The 21,376-nt window shown below is 41.5% G+C and overlaps 1 protein-coding gene and 1 long non-coding RNA gene across 4 annotated transcripts in view; one reads left to right on the forward strand and one right to left on the reverse strand.

The window, feature by feature from the left end:
• The first annotated feature begins 1,064 nt into the window (after positions 1-1,064).
• On the forward strand, positions 1,065-19,390 carry KIAA0408 (KIAA0408 ortholog). 3 transcript variants are annotated; one of them, XM_039530297.1, is made up of 6 exons: positions 1,065-1,471; positions 6,313-6,561; positions 9,290-9,631; positions 9,962-10,041; positions 11,768-13,124; positions 15,693-19,390. In XM_039530297.1, the coding sequence occupies exons 2-6, from the start codon at positions 6,427-6,429 to the stop codon at positions 15,864-15,866; spliced, it is 2,088 nt and encodes a 695-aa protein (XP_039386231.1). In that variant the 5' UTR covers positions 1,065-1,471; positions 6,313-6,426; the 3' UTR covers positions 15,867-19,390. The 3 variants fall into 3 exon arrangements, with proteins under 3 accessions (XP_039386231.1, XP_039386232.1, XP_039386233.1); XM_039530298.1 differs by having other exon boundaries at positions 6,317-6,561; XM_039530299.1 differs by having other exon boundaries at positions 6,360-6,561.
• The window catches only part of LOC120400942, a 114,147-nt gene continuing 102,392 nt past the window's right edge, over positions 9,622-21,376 (reverse strand). The window contains exons 2-3 of the long non-coding RNA XR_005596180.1: positions 11,051-11,182; positions 9,622-9,776 (exon numbers count right to left, since the gene is read on the reverse strand). This is a non-coding gene — a long non-coding RNA (uncharacterized LOC120400942). The remainder of the gene's footprint in view (positions 9,777-11,050; positions 11,183-21,376) is intronic.

Consider the following 21,376-nt stretch of genomic DNA (forward strand, 5'->3'; position numbering starts at 1 on the left):
ATGGGGGCAAGAAAGAGACATGGCTCCATTCCCCTGATGCTTTTGCTGATGGCAAAGTTGTATGCATGCCCACCCCTTTCTCTCCCCCCCCCGCACACCTCGGTGCTCCTTGGGGTAGATGCCTGCCAGAGTTCCCTCTGAGGTGATGTAGGTCCACACTATATCCAGCATAGACCAATATCAAGTGAGCATGGAATTTATAACCTACAGTGCAGTGCAACAGTACTATCCAATTAGACATGCAAATAAAAGGATTTGTCACAGTGGGCTAGACACTCTACCCTGCTCCACTCAGACCCCATGGAGAGTAGGGGCACAGTGGTTGTTCATTGGTTGTAGCTCCTTGATTCTCTGCTGTCTAGCTCCAGCCAAAGCATTGCAGGGTAGCAGCTCAAACTTACTGTATTGGTGTAAGGTCCTTCTCTCATGTTATACCTGTGGAGGATTTTTTGTAGCAGAACTCAATTTAGTCACACCCCTTCTTTGCCCCAAGCCAATCTTGTATATATCCTCCATCCCCTTGTGCCAGGGTTGAGGGGTGCAGTTGTAAAAGGGGACATCTCCACCATCTCTGCCAGGTTTCTGCCAGTGAAGAGCTCCCCTTTGCAGGGAGAGTCTCTGCTGGCTACTTCTGGCCAGTTTCTGTGCTTCTAAGTGGTCCAAAAGTAGACTTAAAAGACCAATATCCTTATAAAGTAGCAAAAATGTTAGTGTATATTCTGAACAAGCCATTGTCAGCATTCCTAGAATACAAATAAAATAAGATTACACAATGACTAGTAATGTCTTATTACAGAAGTGATAACATAATTGAATGCAAAAAGTAAAGATTTTAGTATGGGGGGAGAGTGGGTGTTTTAGGGGAGTTGTGGATCGTGAAAAGTTGCCCTGATAAACAAATGTGGTTTAGCTGCACAGCTCCTAAAGAACTTAAAATGTATCCCTCAAAATTGGGCGTGGAATGTAGAAAAGAATCCTTCTTTAAAACACAGAGTTCCCTTTAACTAATAAAAGAAATCTAAAACTGTCCATTGTCATAGCTTTAACTTTAACATTGGTTGCTTTGGCAAGCTTTAAATACTAGCTGCACTATAAAACCTAAAAATGTCCTGGACTTGAAGTTGTTTACACAAAATGTGAGCAGATATAAAGTTACAGAGCTGGGGGCTGGAAGAGGTGGCTTTAAAACCATCCTCCATGTACTGACGTCACATGGAACCCAGCTGCCGGGATGATGCCAGACAGAATTGTTTTTCAGTTTGCGAAACTGAAGTTGTGAAGTTAATCAAAGAGAGTTGCAAGCGCTGCTCTGATTGAAAAATTATCTCTTTCCTGGTTTCTTGTTTTCTTTAAGGATCAGGATTCACAGAACTGGAACTCTTTATCCCAGCTAGCTATGCATTTCACTGCTTTCACTACTACACTGAAAAATGGACTGAAAAACTTCTGAAGGATTGTTTACTTCAAAAAGGTAAGTTCTTTTCTTTTCTTTTTTTCTTTTAAAAATCACAGTGGTTTTTGAAGAGTTGTGGCCTTATTTGTGAAATAGAAAAGAAAGTTAACCATACACATTATTAAGGCTGTAAACAGTTTGACTAACGGATCTTGTAAACATCTGCCTCATTTTGATATTTGTATCTAGACCAATAATAGTTTTAAAGTGTGATGGTGGTTGTTTATTCTCAAGGAAAGGCTGTTAAATGGTTCAGTCAGTGTTTCCAAACTATGGAATGATTTATTAACAAGAGAGAGATGACAGCCCATTTTTGCACATTCGATTTTTTTGTTTTTTAAATAGTAGAGTGAGACTCTGAGAGTTTCTTATAGGTTTAATATAAAGTTTATAAAATCTATGATGCCAGCCACTTCTTTAAAAAAATAGAAATAGACCCATCCAGAAGCCAGCACCTTATCTTACTGTGAATTAATCACTTGTAAAACAGAGGAAGATCAGTTTACCTGAATAGCTGTGCACATCCACGCTAGGTAATCTCTGTTGAAAAAATAACACCTCCTCTTCTGATGTCACAGCAGATTATTTTTAGAAGTTGTCATATTCCAGCAGAGATTAAGTTCAAATTATTTTGCATTTTTTCATATGAACATAGAGGGGAGGTAGAGGGAAGAAAGAGTAACATTAGAGACCAGGAACAGGTTAAAACCTTTTTATTTGAGAGGAAAGAAGGGTACAGTGAAAGGAGAAATACAGCTGATGTTGACAAAATTGATTATTTGTTTAAAGTTGATTGCTGTAATGAGCTTTTGACCTTGTCTAGGGCATGTGGAAAGTGCCAATACAGCCAGATTTCAGACACTGTACTGCTCCACAAGGCAAACTAAAATCGTGGTTGTGTTGGGGTGATAGGACTTCACATGTGAAAGTAAAAGGTATTTTAATAAAAAAGAAACAGTGGCTTTTTACATTTGTTTGTTATGCTCAAGCCATGTGGAATACCTGTGGGAACAGCCCAGTGTTCTATACAAACAGTGAGTATATTAGCAGTATTAGAGATTGGGATTTTATTCCTGTCTTCCATGGAGAAACAAGCAGAGAAAGAGACAAAAATAGGGACAGGAATCAAAGTCCTCTAAGGAATTTAGCCACTATAGCAACAGCAGTAGCAGCATATGGTCACCCAGCCATCTGAGCAAACATCAGCAATCATGACCTTCGCTATGGGTATGTCTACACTTACATTTTATAGTGCTCTAACTTGCTGTCTCAGGGATGTGAAAAACCACTCCCCTGAGCGCAGCAAGTCTGAGCGCTTTAAAGCGCCAGTGTAGACCGGCTCCAAGCTCTGGGAGAGCTCTCTCCCAGCGCCCGCGTGCGACCACACTCACACTTCAAAGCGCTGCTGCGGGAGTGTTCCCGCGGAAGCGCTTTGAAGTTTCCAGTGTAGACATACCCTATGACTATTTGCATCTTAAGAGGAAATTTGAAGGGCATAAGAAGTGATATGAACAGGAAAAGAAATCATGGATGAAAGAGAGAAGCACTTTTGAGGGAAGTTACAGTTACAAGTAAATAGCTGCAACTAACTTTTTCCAGGACTTGATTGCATTTTGATGGTCTCCATTCTATTTTTATAAATGGAATCTTGTCTGAGAGGCAGATGTACATTTTGAAGATGGGTGTAAGCAAGGGAGTAATACCTGATAAGTAATCACTCTAAAAGAACATCAAGAGTCTTTTGACATGCTAAACGGCTTTGCAAATGTGTACATGACAGGAGCACATTCAGTAAATATTAAGCTGCAATGTAGGCTTTCAGATTGGTTCCAGTAAGATTTACCATTTGCTTCTGATTGAATCACAGTTGTTATTCCTAATGTCGCACTGACAAAGGCTTGTGCAAACAATAGGCAAAACGTATCTCAATCTGTCTCTAGTTTATGCCTTCACACTGTTCTTTGCTACATGCATTTGAATCATTCCAGAGAAGTCAAATGAGTAAATAGATCAGTTTGGTTAATTCCACTGAAGTTTCTTGAATAAGTTAAAAAAGTCTATTAAAAGAGTAAGTATAGCAAAAGAGTGAATTACTGCTGTACCTCCCTCCCTCCATAAAAATACAACCTTTGTAGTAGTGAAGTGAAAAAAATATTGATATGGCTGTAGATGTTCCATGAATAGACATTTCAAATGCAACAGATCTTCAGTGCATGGAATTCTTATATAAGAAGTTGTTTTTCATCAACATTTACTGCAATCCCTGGTACTGAGCTAGAACCTTGGCCCTTGAGAGGGGCCAGCTCCATAGACTGGTTGGCTTCAACATGAAGCCAGGAGCCTATCTGAAACAACAACCTAATAGCGGACTTATTTCATATTAAGAATGCTGAGTTGTCTTGGAGCAGCTCTGTTAGGGCTAGTCTACACTTACGAGCCGGGTCGACGCGGTGAGTTCGACTTCTCGGAGTTCGAACTATCGCGTCTAATCTGGACGCGATAGTTCGAACTCCGGAAGCGATAGTTCGAACTCCGGTACTCCACCACTGCAAAAGGCGGTGGCGGAGTCGACCTTGGAGCCGCAGACTTCGATTCCGCGGCGTCTGGACGGGTGAGTAGTTCGAACTAGGGTACTTCGAATTCAGCTACGCTATTCACGTAGCTGAATTTGCGTACCCTAGTTCGACCCCGCTTCTTAGTGTGGACCAGCCCTTAGTATCAGAGATCTTTATTTGTAAAGCTACCCTGAATGTTTCTAGGTAGATGAAAACAGAAGTGTTTTGCTGGATCTGAAGTCTGTTTTGGAAGTGGTTCAAGCCATAGGTGCTGACTTTTAGTTTTCCCCAGGAGTGCGCCATCGCCACTCTGCCCTGAGGCCCTGCCCCCACTCTGCCCTTTCCCCCAAGGCCCCACCCTTGCTCCACCTCTTCCCGCCCCTACTCGAGCCCCTTGAGGCCCTGACCCTGCTCCACCCCCTCCCTGAGCCAATCAGCTGTTTGTCAGAGCCCCAATTAGCTGATCGGGGGAGCACCAAATAGCTGATCGGCAGTGCCACTGAACAACTGTGGCTGGTGGGCGCTGAGCTCCCACTATCTTTTTCCTGTGGGTGCTCCAGCTCCGGAGCATCCAGGGAGTTGGCACCTGCTCAGGCAGAGCTAAAGAAGGAAGAGAAAAGAAGCAGCTTTTGGCAGTCTCAGTGTTCCAATGACAGGTCTCAGAGGGAGCTTGAAAGAGCTGAGCTCAAATGCTGCATTGCACAGGTAAATAACTCTGTGGTATTACTGTGATCTTGAAAGGGAGCGACAGGGAGGTTCAGTGAAGGGAGTTCCTGCCCTCTTAGGCCCCAGTCCAACTTGCACTGAGTCAGAGGCATGACTGCCATTGGCTGTGGTGGCAGTTGAATCAGGCCCTAAGTGCTTGTCAGTTGAGATGTACTGTATCAGGACTTCATCTAATACACTGATGCAAGTAACCTGTTGGTCCTCAGCTGAGCTCACAGCTCACTTGTTAATGAAAGAAGCTGAATCTGAATTAGATGTCAACTTGTCAGCTGGCTGGAAAAAAAACGGACAGTGGTAAGCAGTGATCATGTAGCAGCCACAGCTGAATCAATCTGCTTTGCCCAGTAAAAGGGTGAGGAGAGCTTTGTATGAGGCACAAAAAGGTAATTACAAAATTAGATGTAAACTAGTAATCACAAACATGTTCAATAAAGGGAGTAGTTTTTGTGACCTGACAAATAACATTGACACAGCCTCTGATCACAAAACAATGCAATCTGCAAGCTTATTGTGAACGGTTATGAATATCTACGTTCACCAGATTAACACAACAGTCTGATTTGAAACCCAAATTTAAGGAACTCACACAACTGTGCATACAGTACATCATACTATGTCAGGCTACCAAACTCTTGCTCCCAAGAATGAATTAATGGGTGTTATTCTGACCTCATGTTGTTGTAAATCAGCAGCAAATCTGCTGATTTTTAGTGAGCCACTGGTGTAAAAATTGAATGAGTGAGAATCAGGTCTATAAAATCTATCCCCATTGCTCTGCTGGCAGCACTCATTTTTTTTCTCCCCGATATTTTCTTCATCTCATCTGGTCACCCTAGTCAGAGTTGGGGATAGAGCCCTGTTCTGCTGTCTTCCAGCCCCTTGCCATGGGACTAATATATTTATTTAGATTTGTAAAACCAAAATACATTAAGCTTTTATACTGTGTCTGATGTATATTTATGTGCATAAACGATTTATGGTTTCCCCCCATAACTGCATGTTTTCTTTAAAAAGTATACATATAACACTAATGTTTTTAAATGTGCCAGTGTAAAGTCTCAATTGTTCTGAGCAAACTTCCTATCTTTAGATTTCTAGTTGTCTTGTGAACAGTTCAAATATAGCACACAGACAGCATTCTTGGCCATTCTGCCTAAAGGTCAGATCTTGGAAGGTTCCAAGGCCTTGAACTGCAATTCACTACAATGGGAATTGAGGGTGCTCAGCATCTTGCAAGAGGCTCTCAGTATCTTGCAGGATCAAGTGCTGTTATAGCACTTCTGCTTCATCTAAAGGAGAGCATATTTGAATATTACCCATTTGTAGGACTATTCCCTATGTGTATGCTATTTAGATACAGCATGTAGAATGACAGACTAAATTTGTTATCAGATACCACTTTTGGGGGGGGGGAGAAGGAGTTGGAACTCCTTTTTCTGTTGTGTATTCCAGTTCGTCCATACTTCTATTGTAGTGTATATGTTTATCATTATAATCCTGATACAGATAGCAAGTTTTGATACAATTGAAATTAATGGAATGCGCTGTCTGTTATATTTTTTTTCTCTTCGTTTGAAGCTAGAATCAAAGACAAGAAAGACTTATTCTAATAAAATCAATCCCAGCTTCCAGGAAACATTCAGGAAAGAAGAGGAGCAGAAACACCTTTTAGTTGATACTCATAGTGCAGCAATGAACCTGCATAAGCAACTGGAGAATACGGAGAGGAACTGGACCAAAGAGAAGATGGAACTGTTGGAGAGATTTGACAGTGAAAGGAAGGAGTGGGAAAGTCAGTGGAAGGTCATGCAGAAGAAAATAGAAGAGGTACTTTGGATTTTTGAGTGTAAACAACACTGTAAAAATGAACATTTTTCTAAAGTCTTATCTGGTGGCCCAAGGCCACCTCATGGTTTCTCTCTCTGAACCATTTTCCATTTCCGTGTCTGCCACTGTTTAATGGTTGATGGCAGGATTCAAGGTCTGAGCTGTGGGAGTATTTGAGGTATTGTTAATTTTATAACCATGGATAGAGAGTCAAAACTTGAGATGTTACTTTGAAGCATTGGTCTTAGGTCAAATTTGCTGGCAGTATTTACCATAGCCAGAGATTCTGGGCACAGTGTGCATCGTACATGCATTTTAAAAAGTAGCAGACATGTCTGTATGGGGCTTAGGTCATTGGCTCTCAACCTTTCCAGACTACTGTATCCCTTGCAGGAGTCTGATTTGTCTTGTGTACCCCAAGTTGCACCTCACTTAAAAAGAACTTGCTTACAAAATCAGACAAAAATAGAAAAAAGTGTCACAGCACACTATTACTGAAAAATTGCTTATGTTCTCATTTTATCATATAATTGTAAAATAAATCAGTTGGAATATAAATATTGTACTTACATTTCAGTGTATAGTATATAGAGCAGTATAAACAAGTCGTATGAAATTTGAGTTCGTACTGACTTCGCTAGTGCTTTTTATGTAGTCTGTTGTAAAACTAGGCAAATATCTAGATGAATGGATGTACCCCTTGGAAGACCTCTGCGTGCTCCCATGGGTATGCATACCCCTTGTTGAGAACCACTGGCTTACGTGAATGCATGTTTATCAACAAAATTCTAATACAGGCATTATAAAATATACCTCTCTGGCTGGGATAAATTATGCACTACTTTATTCGTTGACATCAAAGGGAATTCCATGAATCAAAGAATGAGTTGCTCAGGAAATGAGAAATTTATTCCTGCAAGGACCTGCTATATTTACTGACGACATTTATTAGAAAAAAGGATTACAGTAAGCAAAGGCTTGACACAAAGAATATTTACACATGTTAGCGATCATTTACTTTCTATCAATTCTAATTCACTTCCTTTCAAGGATAGCGTAAGTAATTTATTTATTATTCTTTTACACCAAAGTTGTCATCTGAACAAAACCCTCTGCCACTTGCTAATGCACAAATTTATTCTAATATACACATGAAAATATTCTTGCTTGCTTTCTGCAACCACTAGGAATGTAAGGAAGAGATTGTTCGCATGAAAGGAAAATAATAAAATGGAAAAGGAAAATGGAGCCAAATGACTCACAAACATATGCTGCTCTCAGGCGCCAATGTAACTCTGTGATGTCTGCCTCCTAGGTTTCAGCTGTGATTTCTATTGGATTTGAATATAATATTCTTCTCCACTTCCTGCCTTAAATGTGGTGATGTTGCTGTGATTTGTTAACTAGTTGCCTTGTTTTGCCACAGAAGTGACTACATTTCAGTGGTTAGTAACGTGAGCCCTATATGTATATATGTGCTGTTTGGGGCAGGAATCAGATTTCCTTTCTGTCATTTACAGCATCTAGATCAATGGAGCCCCAGCCTGATTGGGACCTTTATATGTTACTGTAATATAAATAATAAATTATTATTACAGTTAATAATCATCTGCTATTTTGTTAGTTGGCTCCATGGTGTTGGAGATGATGGGCCTAATTCTCAATTACACTAAGGCCCTTTGGCACAGCTCTTGCAGCGTAAAGGGACTTTAAAGTGAATGTAATTGTAATTTACACACACTGTAATGCCCTTTTATGCTGCCAGAGCAGTGTAAAGCAGCCTTAGTGGGAGAATCAGGCCTGATAGCTTTTGAGTGAGATGTAATGACCGCTTGTGGTCATTAACAAGTCCACCTCGCTTTTCAACTGAAAATAGGAATGTGTAAACCTCAGTGACCTAGCCAAATTCCCAACTCTAGTAATTGCACTTTACCTACTCGTATTTGCTATGCAGTTTCAAGCAGATGCAGTATTTTTCTTTTCTGTCTGTCCTAAATTGTGTTACAGACTGTGCTGTGCACTGTTAAAGAGCAGGTGTGTTTCAGCTCAGAAACGGCTATATCCCTTGTCTACCTCACATGGGTGTTGTGAGAATTAATTAATGTTGGTAAGGAGCTTTGGGATCTTTGCATGCAAGGGACTGTAAATGGAAGCCTTTGTATTATAATTCCCCAAATTAGAATATGCCAGGACACCTGAGTTAACAATGCCTTTGCTTTCACTAGTGGAGGCAGAGGATCTCAGGACCTCATCAAAAAGACACCAGCACATTGCCATCCAACACCATCCTGGAATTTTGATTCAGTATTGATTCATAGAGAGCGTGTCACTTGTTTAAGACCAGTAGAATGTGCTGGAGCACATTGGTGTTTCCTAGCAATTTACCACCTAATTACTGACCCAGCTCACTGGTGCTTAACTTGTGAGATCTTCTGGAACCCCATTCCATAGCTCTAAGCCATAGATTAAAATATAGCAAAGATTTGGGGAATTATAACAAACCGTCTTCACACCTTGTGACAATAGAATGACCATTGGCCATTCCACTTAGGACTCAGCATCTCTTAGCTAAAAATACATATCAAGTCTTTCAGCCCACAAGTGATTTTACTGAATGAATGCTTAGGAGCTTTGTAACACAGTTTAAAACAGACGATAAATATGGTCCTTTATCCTACAAGCTCATAACTCTACTTTGATTAAATAGGGTGTTTTATTGCCTTTTCAGCTTTACCAGGAGGTAAAACTAAGGCGGGAGAGTAATATGAATGTCCGGGATAATAAAGCCATTCAAAGCAAGATGCTGCAGCTATCTGTATATTCCCCTGCTTCAGAACAGAGTGACACAGCAGAACTGAACTGTCGACACAACTTGGCAAATGACTGGATGGAAGAAAAGAGTTTGCTCAGTAAATCAGAACAAGAATGTAAAGAAACTAGAACTCAGAGGAAAAACAGTGTTTTATTAAGGAACAGTCTGGCCTTTGACAATCAGGAGAAATATGAAGACCTCCTCAGCTTGAAAACTCCTAAGAAAGATACCAGTAGTTACGCTGGTGATCTCAGTGCAGTAAGTACGAGAGTAACAGTCTTTCAGCAAATGTGGGGAACATGATGAAATCCTTCTCTCTCTACCCAAAGTATATGTCCTCTGAGTCTCAGGATGCAACAACTTCCCAGCCGGGGAATGTTTCCCCTTCCCCTTCAGTTTGTTACTGTTGAGTATATAAACTTTTGTTAAATATACTAGTGCCATGCTATTTACCTTGGTCTATAACTTGGAGACTTTTCTGTGCTACTCCCTTCTGCACAGGACTCTCCTGTGTAAATCATCATTGGGTGTAAAACAATTCTGGAGATTATTGTTCATGCTAAGGTAACATTATTTATATTTGTAAAGGCTCTTAAAGAACTGGCGAAAGTTAGCGAAGAGTTATGCAGCTATCAAGAGGAAATTCGAAAGAAGCCCAACCACAGAAGGTAAAAACACATCTGGTCTATTTATGTTAGGGGAAGAATGGCAACAATGGGCCTATTCCTGAGCCCATTCAAGTTATAGGGAAATTTGTGATTGAATTGGTCAGGAGCTGGATAGGGCCCAGTGCTCAGTTTCTCAGTGCTCAGTGTAAGGAATCCCAGTGAAAACCAAAATATGTTTCAAACTCATATTTTAGTTGCAAAAAATGCAGTGTGCTTCCAAAATATATAAACTGATATCTGTACTTACATAGGGCTAGATTGTGCCTAGCCCTAACACAGTAGTGGAGTAGACAGGACGAAAGATTTTTGTTCCCACTCTGTGTCATGTTAGGGTTACCTAGATCTCAGCACTGGATGCTGGAGGGACTGCAGGGGATTTGCACCAGATACTCCCTACAGGGAGCAAGGGGGCAGGGAGTGACTTCCCTCCCCCACCTCCCAACTTTGCGCGCGCGCACACACACACACACACACACACACACACACACACACACACACACACACACACACACACACACACACACACACACACACACACACACACACACACACACACTAGAGGAGATGGCTGGCCACATCAGGGAGAAGTAAGCTGCATGCTGAAAAGAACAGTAGCAAATGATTTTTCCCCTCCACCAACACCCCATCCACTGCAAACATAGTGCCCTTGGGTTCCTCATGGGGAAATACTGCTAGGGACCGGTCCTTACACAGGGATGTACATAAAATGCACAGAGGGCTAGATTGTGCCCTTGGTGTGACAGGCTGTCTGGCAGGGGTTTGGTGGGGACACATGGCAGCCGAGTACCCAGAAGGTTTTTTGGCTGATTCTGCCAGAATTCCTCCTTGGGACTCATGGGAAGCCCACATTTGTGTGGCAGCTACACCACTCTTGGCGAGGATGCATTGTGTTTCCCTCTCCATGTTCAGCAAACTCTGATGAGCACAGACCTGATCTCACCCTCTCATTTTCTAGGCAGCTAACACCTGTCGCCTTGTAGATACATACACACATTGTGCCAGGCTCTTGCTGAGAGGTTCAGGAAGTACAGAGGGGTTCCTTGGAGTCTTCCCCCAGCACATCCATGCATGGGCAGTCCTCAGTCTTTTCCACAGTGTATGATTACTTTAACATCAATATCTGTGAAGGAAATGATGTACACTTTGTGAATGTGTGCTGGAAAATGTGATTATTGCATGAAACATAAATGACACATTTGTGCTCTGACCGTGAATATTAAGACATTTGCACAAGCCAATGACTACATGCAAAGGCTCTCCTCACTCAAATACTCATGCCAACTCCCACTGAACTCAGTACAAATTAGAGGGCCCGTCCTCCTTCCTACAGTAAAACCTGTTAGAGGGGACCTAGATGGGGGCGGGGGGGGTGGAGGGGAGGAATACACTGCAAGATTCCCTTTGCTGAGGTTCCTTCAAACTCTTCCATCATAGGGTGGGACTTCTTCCCTGTGTACATAGCAGTGGAATTGCCCCAAAATCTTTTCAAACATCCAATCTTAAAGACCTTCTTCTGGGCACCTGTGTACTGGGAGTGGGAAGCTGTGCTGGGGTTAACCCTTTGTTCTGCTTAGAGGTCAGGCAGTGCCCTTGTGCTCTGTCACATGCCTATGGGTTAAGCCTTCCCTTCCTTTTCCCCAGATGACTTCTTAGGACGAACATGCTCATCACTTGTCACTAAAAACGCCTCTTCTTTTATGTACAGAATGAAGTCACTTCCTTTTCTGGATGAATTTGAAGAAACCCAAAACACAGTTATTATGCCTGAGATGAACTGCATGTCCAGCAATGAACCACAAACTTCTTCCCTCACCTTTGAAACAGAAGGACAAAATAACAGGAAGAACTTGATGAGTGCCAGCAAGGAGTTGAAAGATTTGCCTTGTAGCTCTCTTACTGGTGATAGAGGAAGCGACTTCATGCCCTGGCCAAAAAAAGAAGCCCCCCCAGTTCCTCCACGGAGCACTTCTCGACATCTGACAAGCTCACTTTCTGCAGCTGTACATGTCTCTGAAGTACCCATAAAAGATTCAGGCAGCAAAAGCAACTATAAGGTTCAGGAGGGTAGGAATGGAAGGAAATGTATTAATCCTTCTCTTGCAAAACAGAGTGAAGCTCCAGTGGCACATGTAAATGAAGGGAAGTCTGTGAAAGGTGGTGCAGCGGTAACTGCTTCAGTACCTATAGCCAAAAAAGAGAGAGTCTCTGAGTGCAGTGTAGCGGCAGGTTTTTGTCACAACACATGGTCATGTGATGTGGGCAAGCTTGGAAAAGGTACTCAGAATGGATCTTCCCCATTGTCTGCCCAGAAAAGCTGTTCAGATGGAAATATGGTGCAAACAGAGAATGTGCACAGGAGACATTGCCCTAAATCTCCTAATGTTCTACAATATGGTAACGACTCCTGTGACCCTGCAATGCTGCCAAAGAAGACCCAAAGAAATGAAACATTGGCAGCAAAGATTGATGAATTTAACAGGACTGTATTTCATACAGATAAATGCAACAAATCTTTGCAAGAAAATCAGAAGCTTCAAACACCAACTGGAGATCATAAACACTGTGGCACAGGCTGTGACTGTATGGTTAACAGAACAGAAGCTGTAAATGCATCTTATGTTTCAAATCCCAGACTCTCTGCAGCAAAGAAACAGGATCCCTGCAATCCAACCAAAACTGCCAGAACAACAGGACAACAAAAGCAAATAAATGGACTTCTAAGCACCAGTGGCTACCGGCATATGCTTCACGAGCATGACTGGAGACCAATTAATTTATCTGGTCGCCCGCGTTCAGCTGACTCAAAGTCAAACTATGGAGTTGTTGAAAAACTTTTGAAAAACTATGAAAAATCAACAGTGACTTCTTTGTATAATTCTAAATGCTGCAAAGATAAATGGACACAGTCAGATTCTGAGTTCACAGATGGGAGTTGTGAGACATTGAGTCAGTATTTCGAAATGCTCCAGATAGACCAAGGAAAGCAAGAGTTTCATAGGAATTCAGCCAGGTGTGTTGGGAAGCAAGTCAAACAAGGCAAAGAGAGACAGAAGTTACCAGAGGTAAGATTTATACCCAACTTCAGAAACAAGCCACTTAAATGGGACAGTCCAAAATATCTGTTTATGTAATATTAGACACTTTGGGTGTGATCCTTATCTCATTTACACCCATGTGAATCAGGAGTGATTCCATGGAAGGTAATGGGCTACATTAGTGTAATACAGGAGTCCTATGGGACCAGATTCTGATCTCAGCTACACTGGTGTAAACCTAGAGTTTAACCTCAGTGTAGTTACTTGAGATTTGCACTGCTATAAGTAACATTAGAATCTGGCCCATTCCCCCCCTCCCCCAATAAGACTTTTCAAAAACCTATTCAAAGGACTTTAACACAGCCACCCATGGCAAAACCTACAGGGGCTGAGAGAGCAGTCTCCAGAATGATTGCTGTTGCTTGTATCCTGAAGGTGCCATGCTGGGGCTTCTATAAGTTCCAGTAACGGAGGATTCTCACATATTCTTCCAGCAGACTACTGGCTGGAAGCCCGCAAAGGAAAGGATGTAGAGAAACTGGAAAGAATCCAGAGGTGAGCGACAAAGATGATCAAAGGGATGGAATGCCAGCCATATGAGCAAAGGCTGAAGGAACTGGGTATGCTGAGTTTGGAAAAGAAGAGATTAAAGGGGGATATGATAGCAGTCTTCAGGTGCTTTTGAAAAGCTGCCATAAAAAAAGTAGAGAAAAGTTGTTCTCTCTTGCCACAGAGGGCAGGACAAGAGGCAATGGGTTCAAACTGCAGCACAGCAGATTTAGATTAAATCTCAGGAAAAGCTTCCTAACTGTAGGAACAGTAGGACAATGGAACAGACTGCCTAGGGAGGTTGTGGAAGTTCCTTCACTGGCGGTTTTCAAAAGGAGGCTGGATAGAGCCATCTGGCTTGGATGGTTTAGACACGACAAATCCTGCATTTTGGCCAGGGGTTAGACTAGATGACCCTTGCTGTCCCTAGTAACTTCTATGATTCTATGATACCCTCATTAGCTCCTCACAGAAATGGGGTAGACTCACTTGGAGCTGTGAAACCCCATAGGGAAAAAAAGCATGTCAGATCGTCAACTGGTATAATTCAAACTGGCACAATTCCATTGACTTCAGTGGAGCCACATTGATTTTAACAGCTGAGAATTTGATCCTATAGATTTTCTTCTGACCAAGGTCTGAGCCTAACATAAGGGTGTTTTTGTTGGTTTGGGGGTTTTTGGGTCAGCTTCACCAGTGTGCAGCAGTGGCATTGGAACACTTTTCCAGTAGTGGGGTGCTGAAAGCCAGCCCCTTACCTCTGTCCATGCCGCCCCTAGAGCTGGGGCTGGGAGCAGGGCTGTGTCTCCGGGAGTGGGGGAGTGGGTAAAGGGGCTTAGGCTGGGGCCACAGCTGGGGGTGGGAGTGGTACCAGGAGCAGAGCCCCACGCATGGGGCTGGCAGCCTGCATCCCAGGGGTGGTGGCAACGGAGCCCCGGGCACAGGGCTGGCAGCCGGGACCCTGGAGTGGATGAGGCAGCTGGAACCCCACATAAAACCTGGGGGTGCTGCAGCACCCCCTGCGCCCCTAGTTCCCGCGCCTATGGTATGCAGCTAGTTTTCAGTAGAAACAACTTTGCTCTACCATAGCCAGAAAAATAAAAAAAAAAATAAAAGAGAAGAGAAGTTTCTGATTTTTTTGCTCTGTGCAAATCTGATAGGAAATTTCCTCAGTGAATATTTGGCGCAAGAACAATGAGCCAGAGTCTGATTTTATTTTTACTGGCATAAATCCAGAGTAAGTCTACTAAAGCCAATGGCCTTGACTCTCTGCCGTCTTGCTCCTAATGTAGTCATTTATGCCTATGTAAAGTGGGTGTAAAATACTAACTAATCAGACTGGCAGCATTTTAAACCCACCTGCACTCACTTTGCAAAGGTATAAAGAACTACAGATGGCACAGTGCAGAATGCACTGAAGAATCACATCTATGGTAACTACTCGGTATTTATACCACTGAAACAAAGAACAGAATCTGGACTGTTGTCTTTCATGTGTTTGTGAAGCTCTGCATGCAGCTATGACACTATATTAATAAATAATCATTATTAACAATTTATGAAGTACAAATATCTACACGTAACAGTAATGGAAACACAGTCCTGTTTAATGAGCCGTGGCTGTTACAACAGGATCCATCAAATGATATCTGAAAGGTACATGGAATCCTGTTTCAGTTAGTGTTGCATATTGAGTTATGTTTATGAACCAGCACAAGAGTTCATCCACATAAGTTCCAAAAATGAAAAAGTGCCTGCAGGCTCAATTAATTTATGCTTTGCATATGGGTTAAAATCTTATATCTTCCCTTGTATCTAGCATCCATGTCAACATATCTCATGCTGCAACTAATGTAAGAATTCCTATATATAGAAGTGTCTGTTCCTTTGCATTCTATACATTGCTATGTAAATACATCCTCACGTCCTTTTAATAGCCCAAGACCACCTGTTCTGAGGTATGCCACTTCATTCCTTTTACATTCCATGAACGACTGTTATAACTTGTTAAGGCAAGTAAGGCAAGTAGTTTCATTTGTGTTCTAGATATCTGTGCCAGCTAAATGTTCAACTGGGAAAGGCTTCTCCCGGCCAGCACGACCAGCAAATCGACGCTTACCTTCCAGGTGGGCATCCAGATCACCTTCAGCACCACCTGCTGTGAGAATGACTGCACACAGTTATTCTTTCTCACTTCAGTCAGAGACGGCAGTTGTCTGAACTCAAGGATGAATTTGATGATGTTGTGAAATGTGAAAGCTCTGCGCCTCTTTATACCTGTGTGTTCTGTGGTTGTGATAGCAACCAGTTCTACACTGTTGTATATCATCCAAGAGTAATCCTGTCACTTGACTTACTGGGCAAAGCATTTTCAATCTTAGATCATCATCGCAGTCTTCAGTGTTTTTATTGATGAAATAATTATACCCCTAGTTCTTTCTTTCTTTCTTAAATGGCTCACAAAGAATTCCTTTTGAATGACGTCCTCCTTGGTTTGCCAGTCTTTTGAGTTGATACAATGTATAGTTGTGTATATTCTGACTTTGCTGCAAACAGCAGAAAGTAAAGCTGTATGCATGATCATGTGTTTGTAGGTGCATGTGTTGGAATAGGAAGTATACAGGTCTGTATTTAGAAGAGACAAACTCTGTGCTAGTGTTGACACTGAAATTACAATATATATGCCTATATATACTTTGTGTTTATTTAAAAATTTTGAAAATATAAAGTCCTAATGACATTTATATTTTGTACATCTTTTATATAGGTTCAAAGGTGTAGTGAATACACTTTTTTTTTTACCATAATTGCAGCGACAAGGGCTTGCACAATATGTATCAGAAGCAGACTAGCTTAGTGGATTCCTCAGACATGCTTAATGGCATACTTGTTTGGTTTTTCAACCTTTACGATGCTAGGGTCAAGGTAGATGGGCATATTTTTTCTGAATTAAAATACTATATGATTAGTACTATATTAGCCTTTTTCATCACCTGAGATATTCCTAAAACGTTCCGCTGCCTTAAAATGCTTTATATGTGCCATTTAATATAACCCACTGTAGGGAATTAACTCCTATAGTTTCAGCTATATTGTAATATACAGTTTATGGAGGAAGGAAAAGGATGGTAAGCATGGCAATTCTTTCAAATTTGTTTTCTTTAAACACTGTATTTAAAAGTATAGCTACATCAGAGAAATTTAACCTGTTTACTTTCAGTGACAGCAGGAGAATAAGGAATGCTATGATTACCAAATGCTGTAGTTATGCTTTCTTACTTTGATACTGGACTTCATAGAGTGTAAGCCACCAGCTAACTTACTGCTCCTGTGAATGGTATAAGTGGCAGTCAGTTATGAAGTTTACTTGCATTCTGGCAACAGCCGACGTACAGTACATAAATATTGCCTCAAGAGCTGAAGGAGATATGATCATTGTGTGCCAGGAGTCCTAGACTGATGGCATTAGAAGTATGTTTTTGCTCTCATCTGTCTGTATATTATTGGCCGCTAGAATACTTTGTGTGTAGGCTGGCTTATTCCCTTCCCACCGTTTGAATGAAATATTGACACTATTCAGCATTTTTGTTCAACTTTCATAATGACAGTGTTCTCCATTCCAGAAATTTTGTACCCACCATAAAGTTGCCAGATGCATAGTGTAGCGGGGTGATAATAATTTTCCTTGAACAACCAGTTAAGATATTTCTTCAGTTTACTGATATTTACTGCCTACTTTTGATCATCAGCTTGCTGAATAACATAGAAAGGAACAAAAACCTGCTGTATTCCTTGGTGCATGTAACTTTAATTAACAGAAAGTTATGGAGGTAAACTAATATGTCAAGGACAAGTCCATTTTGTCAAGATCTTCTGAGTCCCTCTAGTACATATACTTTGGTTTTGACATCTAGAGATCTCAGTAATTTGTGCACTATAAATACCCTAGAAGGCTATCTGGACATATTGATTTTAGAAATATACAACTACGGCTGTTTAAAAATGAAGTTGTCTTTGCAGGAGTAAGCACGGCAGAGCCAGTTCCCAGCATTGTGATAACCACAGCTTAGCAGCTGTCTTAAGTAGCCTTAGTGATATGACATATGTTCTTACTTGCTGTAGAAGGGAGGAGTACTAGTTGGCTTTCCAGTTTCCCCAACATGAGCTAAGATTGAGAAGAGCTGCCATGCTGGAGCTTCTGAAGGGACAGAGCCTCCAGAACAAAGAAATCATAAATCTTCAGAGTGGGACATAACTTTTCTCCCACACCTGATTTCACCAAATGAAGGGCTCCACTGCTTTTGTTTTGTGAGCCTACTGTCAAAATGACAGGTTGAATGTTATGTGTTGGTTAAAGTCTTTGTGTAGATGTACACTCTTTTTATTTACTCTCTGGACCACTTTGAGATTCTTCATACTGCTCAGACTAGGAACATGACTATATTTTACTTTGGCCCTAAAATAAATCCAGTAGAGAGTCTGCAGAGTTCTAAAAGCCTAACCGGCAACAGTTAAATAGAAACTCCTCAGGCACAGTGGAGTTCGCTGCCAACCCAAACACTTACCAGGTATTGAAAATATGTGAATGTCACTATGAATCCATTGCCTCCCCTCTTTGATGCTCAGTTATTTGTATTGAACACAATCACAAAGGAATTGTGGCTTTGTCTACACATAAAAGTTGTATGAGCTTAACAAAATCAGTTTGTACGCCAATTTGGTTAAATCAGTGTAAAACCTATGTATAGACCAGGACTTCAAAATAAGAGAGAGACACCACCCCAGCCAACTTCCCTTGGCTGAAAGGACTGGTTGGCCTGATACAGAGCCTTTGGGCAGGGGGAGATGGAATAAAAAGGTGAATCTCAGAAGAAATGCTCATATATCCTTTTGCCTCTAGCTCATCATTCACCGTCTAGTTCTACTTAATGTTTTATCTTTGCTCTATAGTCTTAGTTATAGTCTTCCTACAAAGAGTACATTTTAAACGATGATAAAGGAATGAAACCAATACTTTGCTTATTCTCTGTGAGCCACAGAATTAGTGTATTGACCTTTACACATACGGTAGTGGGGGATTTGGCCATTATCAGAATAAATTGCCAAGCTGTGTAATCTAATTTTTCAATGTTCTTTTGAGCACCAGTTACTTTCTACTGCCCTTTGATTCTGTTCAGTATGTACACAATTGTCTATTTAAGAATATGTTTCTGCTGAAACTGTAAATAGGGATCTTGTATCGAAATGGCCTCAATATTATTCTTGCAAAGTTCCACAGCATTCCAGCAGGCTGGCTACCTACATCCCAATTTTAAGTTATGGACTAAGTATAAATTCCTTAGCATGCAAAAAGTATGCAATTTTCGCAGTGTTGCTATGAAAAGAATTTCTTTGGCATTGAGGCCTGCAATATACAATTCTATCTAGTATACTATCATTATTCTTTCTTGGAGTAATCTGTAATATTCTCTTTGACTGTGTACGTCCTCTTTTAAATGAAAGGCAGAAGACATTTACTTTTATTTGCTAAATCTGAAAACCTTTTTTGCATCTGGCCTTTCCACCACTTCTTGATTCCCAGTGGATGTATGTTTTCTGTGTGGTTCCTTGCCAATGGTCCATATGTATTTGACATAGTGTAGGATTTTCTGTTTGTACTGCACTCAAGATTTTTTCCCCAATACATCTTGTTCTTAAACCTGTTGATACTGTTGCCATCCATAAATATATTAGATCTTAATTTACTGTTTTGCGTCATTTGAAATGCACTTTCTTCATCAACTGTTAATGTCATATACTATATAAAACTTGTTAGTCTTATAGTTTAAGGATGGTTAATCTGTTTCCGAGGTTGCTTTTTTTTTCTTTCTATTTATAAAGCATTTACATTAGCAGGAACATGTTCCTAATGTGCATTGTACAATCAGCAGCTATGTGACTATGACATTTCGTACTTATAGTGCCTTGATAGGATGTTACTCTGAAAAGTATTGTACTGGAACTTCCTTAGAGTAACACAGACTGAACCCACAATATGAACAAAGTCAAGTGTATGAATGAAAATCAGGAACATAACAGAAGAATCAAATATCAAGGCGCTACACTTGGAGTAAATGTGTGGCTAGTTCTTTGTTTCTAAGGAAACATCCCATTGTACTGCCTGTAGCGTATCCTTTGAAATTTCCAGTAATGTATTTTTTTTCACCTGTGCTTTGTGGATACCAAATTCCAGTTTTTCTGCTCTATGTGCTTTATAACAGCAGTTGATGTTGGCGATTTCAAATTCTCACCCATTAATGCTAAAAAATATTCATTTTTGCTGAGTGTTTATCAGCATCTGTATGGTTTCACATGTTAATCCTTCTAGTGTCATTATTGTTTTACCAGCAGATATGCTATAGCACTCATGATTTGGACATTATGAAATTTATGACCTATAGTCTCAGGTCATCAAAGGTGTTTAAGTGCCTAACTCCCAATGACATCAGTGGGAGTTATATACTTAAATACTTTGGAGGATACGGGCCAAACACCTTTCATTCACACACAAATCCCAACACTTGCAGAGAGAGGAGCCCTGCAATACTGCTGAAGTGTGGCTATCCCTGTAAGGTGGAATGTGACTGGTATTTCCCTCCAGCACACCATGGGCTATGATGTAACTCCACCCCCACCCCCCATTGATCATGCAAGTTGTGGGGACTGTCTTCAAGCAGCTTTACTCCCAATCCAGCATGTCTTCTCCCATACAGGGACAACATTGCAGCTCCTGTGCTCTCTCTGTTAAGGACCTGCTCTCTGTTAACACTCCCAGGGACACGGGACCCCCAAATGGGGCTGGGAGGAAGCAGGGCCTGTCATGGGAGGCAAAGCTGGCTCGCTGTGCAGGGGGTACATGCTTTACTCTGTAAGGGCCCAGGCAGGGTGTGCTCTCCCCTTAAGTGCCTCCCAGAGGCCGTGGTGCTGGAACAAATGTTATAGTGGGGATGCTGACAGCAGAAACCCTGTATTTGGGTTGTTATTACTACTGCAAGTCAGGGGGTGTGGCAGCACCCCAGCACTCGTAGTTCCAGCACCTATGCCAGGAGGTGCTGACGCACCACCTTCTCTAACTTGTGTCTACACCTTCATGGGGTAGTCTGACCCCACATAAGAGTAAGGGTGGGAAGAATCTAATGAAGGTTTTTCTTATGTAGTTGAAATGATAGAAAAATTACACAGGCCCGAATCAGTGGCATTTAAAGGAATTCAGCCAAGATGCGGTGTGTATGCAGGGGTGGGAACTCCTGCACTTCCAGTAAGGTACCATGGGACTGAATGGTTTGCAGAGGGGAAATCATCACATTCAAATGGCAGCATCTGCCAGGGTGACAGGCCATATTTTAACTAATGATTTGAATAGGTACGTTGCAAGTACGTTGCAGCTTGCACTGGTGTTAAATTCCCTGCTATTTGCTAGGGAAAGGGAGAGTAAAAAGGCAACTGTGTAACTGTAACATGGTGGCTTAATGCATGTTACTAGGACTCCACGTGTGGCTGAACTTCTGCAGCTTTTCTCTCCCACCACTCATCCTGCATTCTCCTCAGTTCAAACTGGGTCTTGCTCTGTAGGTACTTAAACCTCTCCTTCTTTGAGATGGAAGTGAGATCATTCTGCTTGTCACTTTGGAGTTTGGAAATGTCCTCATTGTTCTTGTTGAACCAATCCTGGTGTACCCTTTTCTTTGGCC

The sequence above is a fragment of the Mauremys reevesii genome, linkage group 3 (assembly GCF_016161935.1).
Source record: "Mauremys reevesii isolate NIE-2019 linkage group 3, ASM1616193v1, whole genome shotgun sequence".
In the NCBI taxonomy this organism is placed as follows: Eukaryota; Metazoa; Chordata; order Testudines; family Geoemydidae; genus Mauremys; species Mauremys reevesii.

What these genes read in the sequence shown, in the direction of transcription:
- KIAA0408 (XM_039530297.1), top strand. Translation starts at nt 6,427, where the DNA reads ATGAACCTGCATAAGCAACTGGAGAATACGGAGAGGAACTGGACCAAA. An exon ending in TGCAGAAGAAAATAGAAGAG is followed by an intron (nt 6,562 to 9,289) that starts GTACTTTGGATT and finishes TTGCCTTTTCAG; the next exon opens with CTTTACCAGGAGGTAAAACT. An exon ending in AGAGACAGAAGTTACCAGAG is followed by an intron (nt 13,125 to 15,692) that starts GTAAGATTTATA and finishes TTTGTGTTCTAG; the next exon opens with ATATCTGTGCCAGCTAAATG.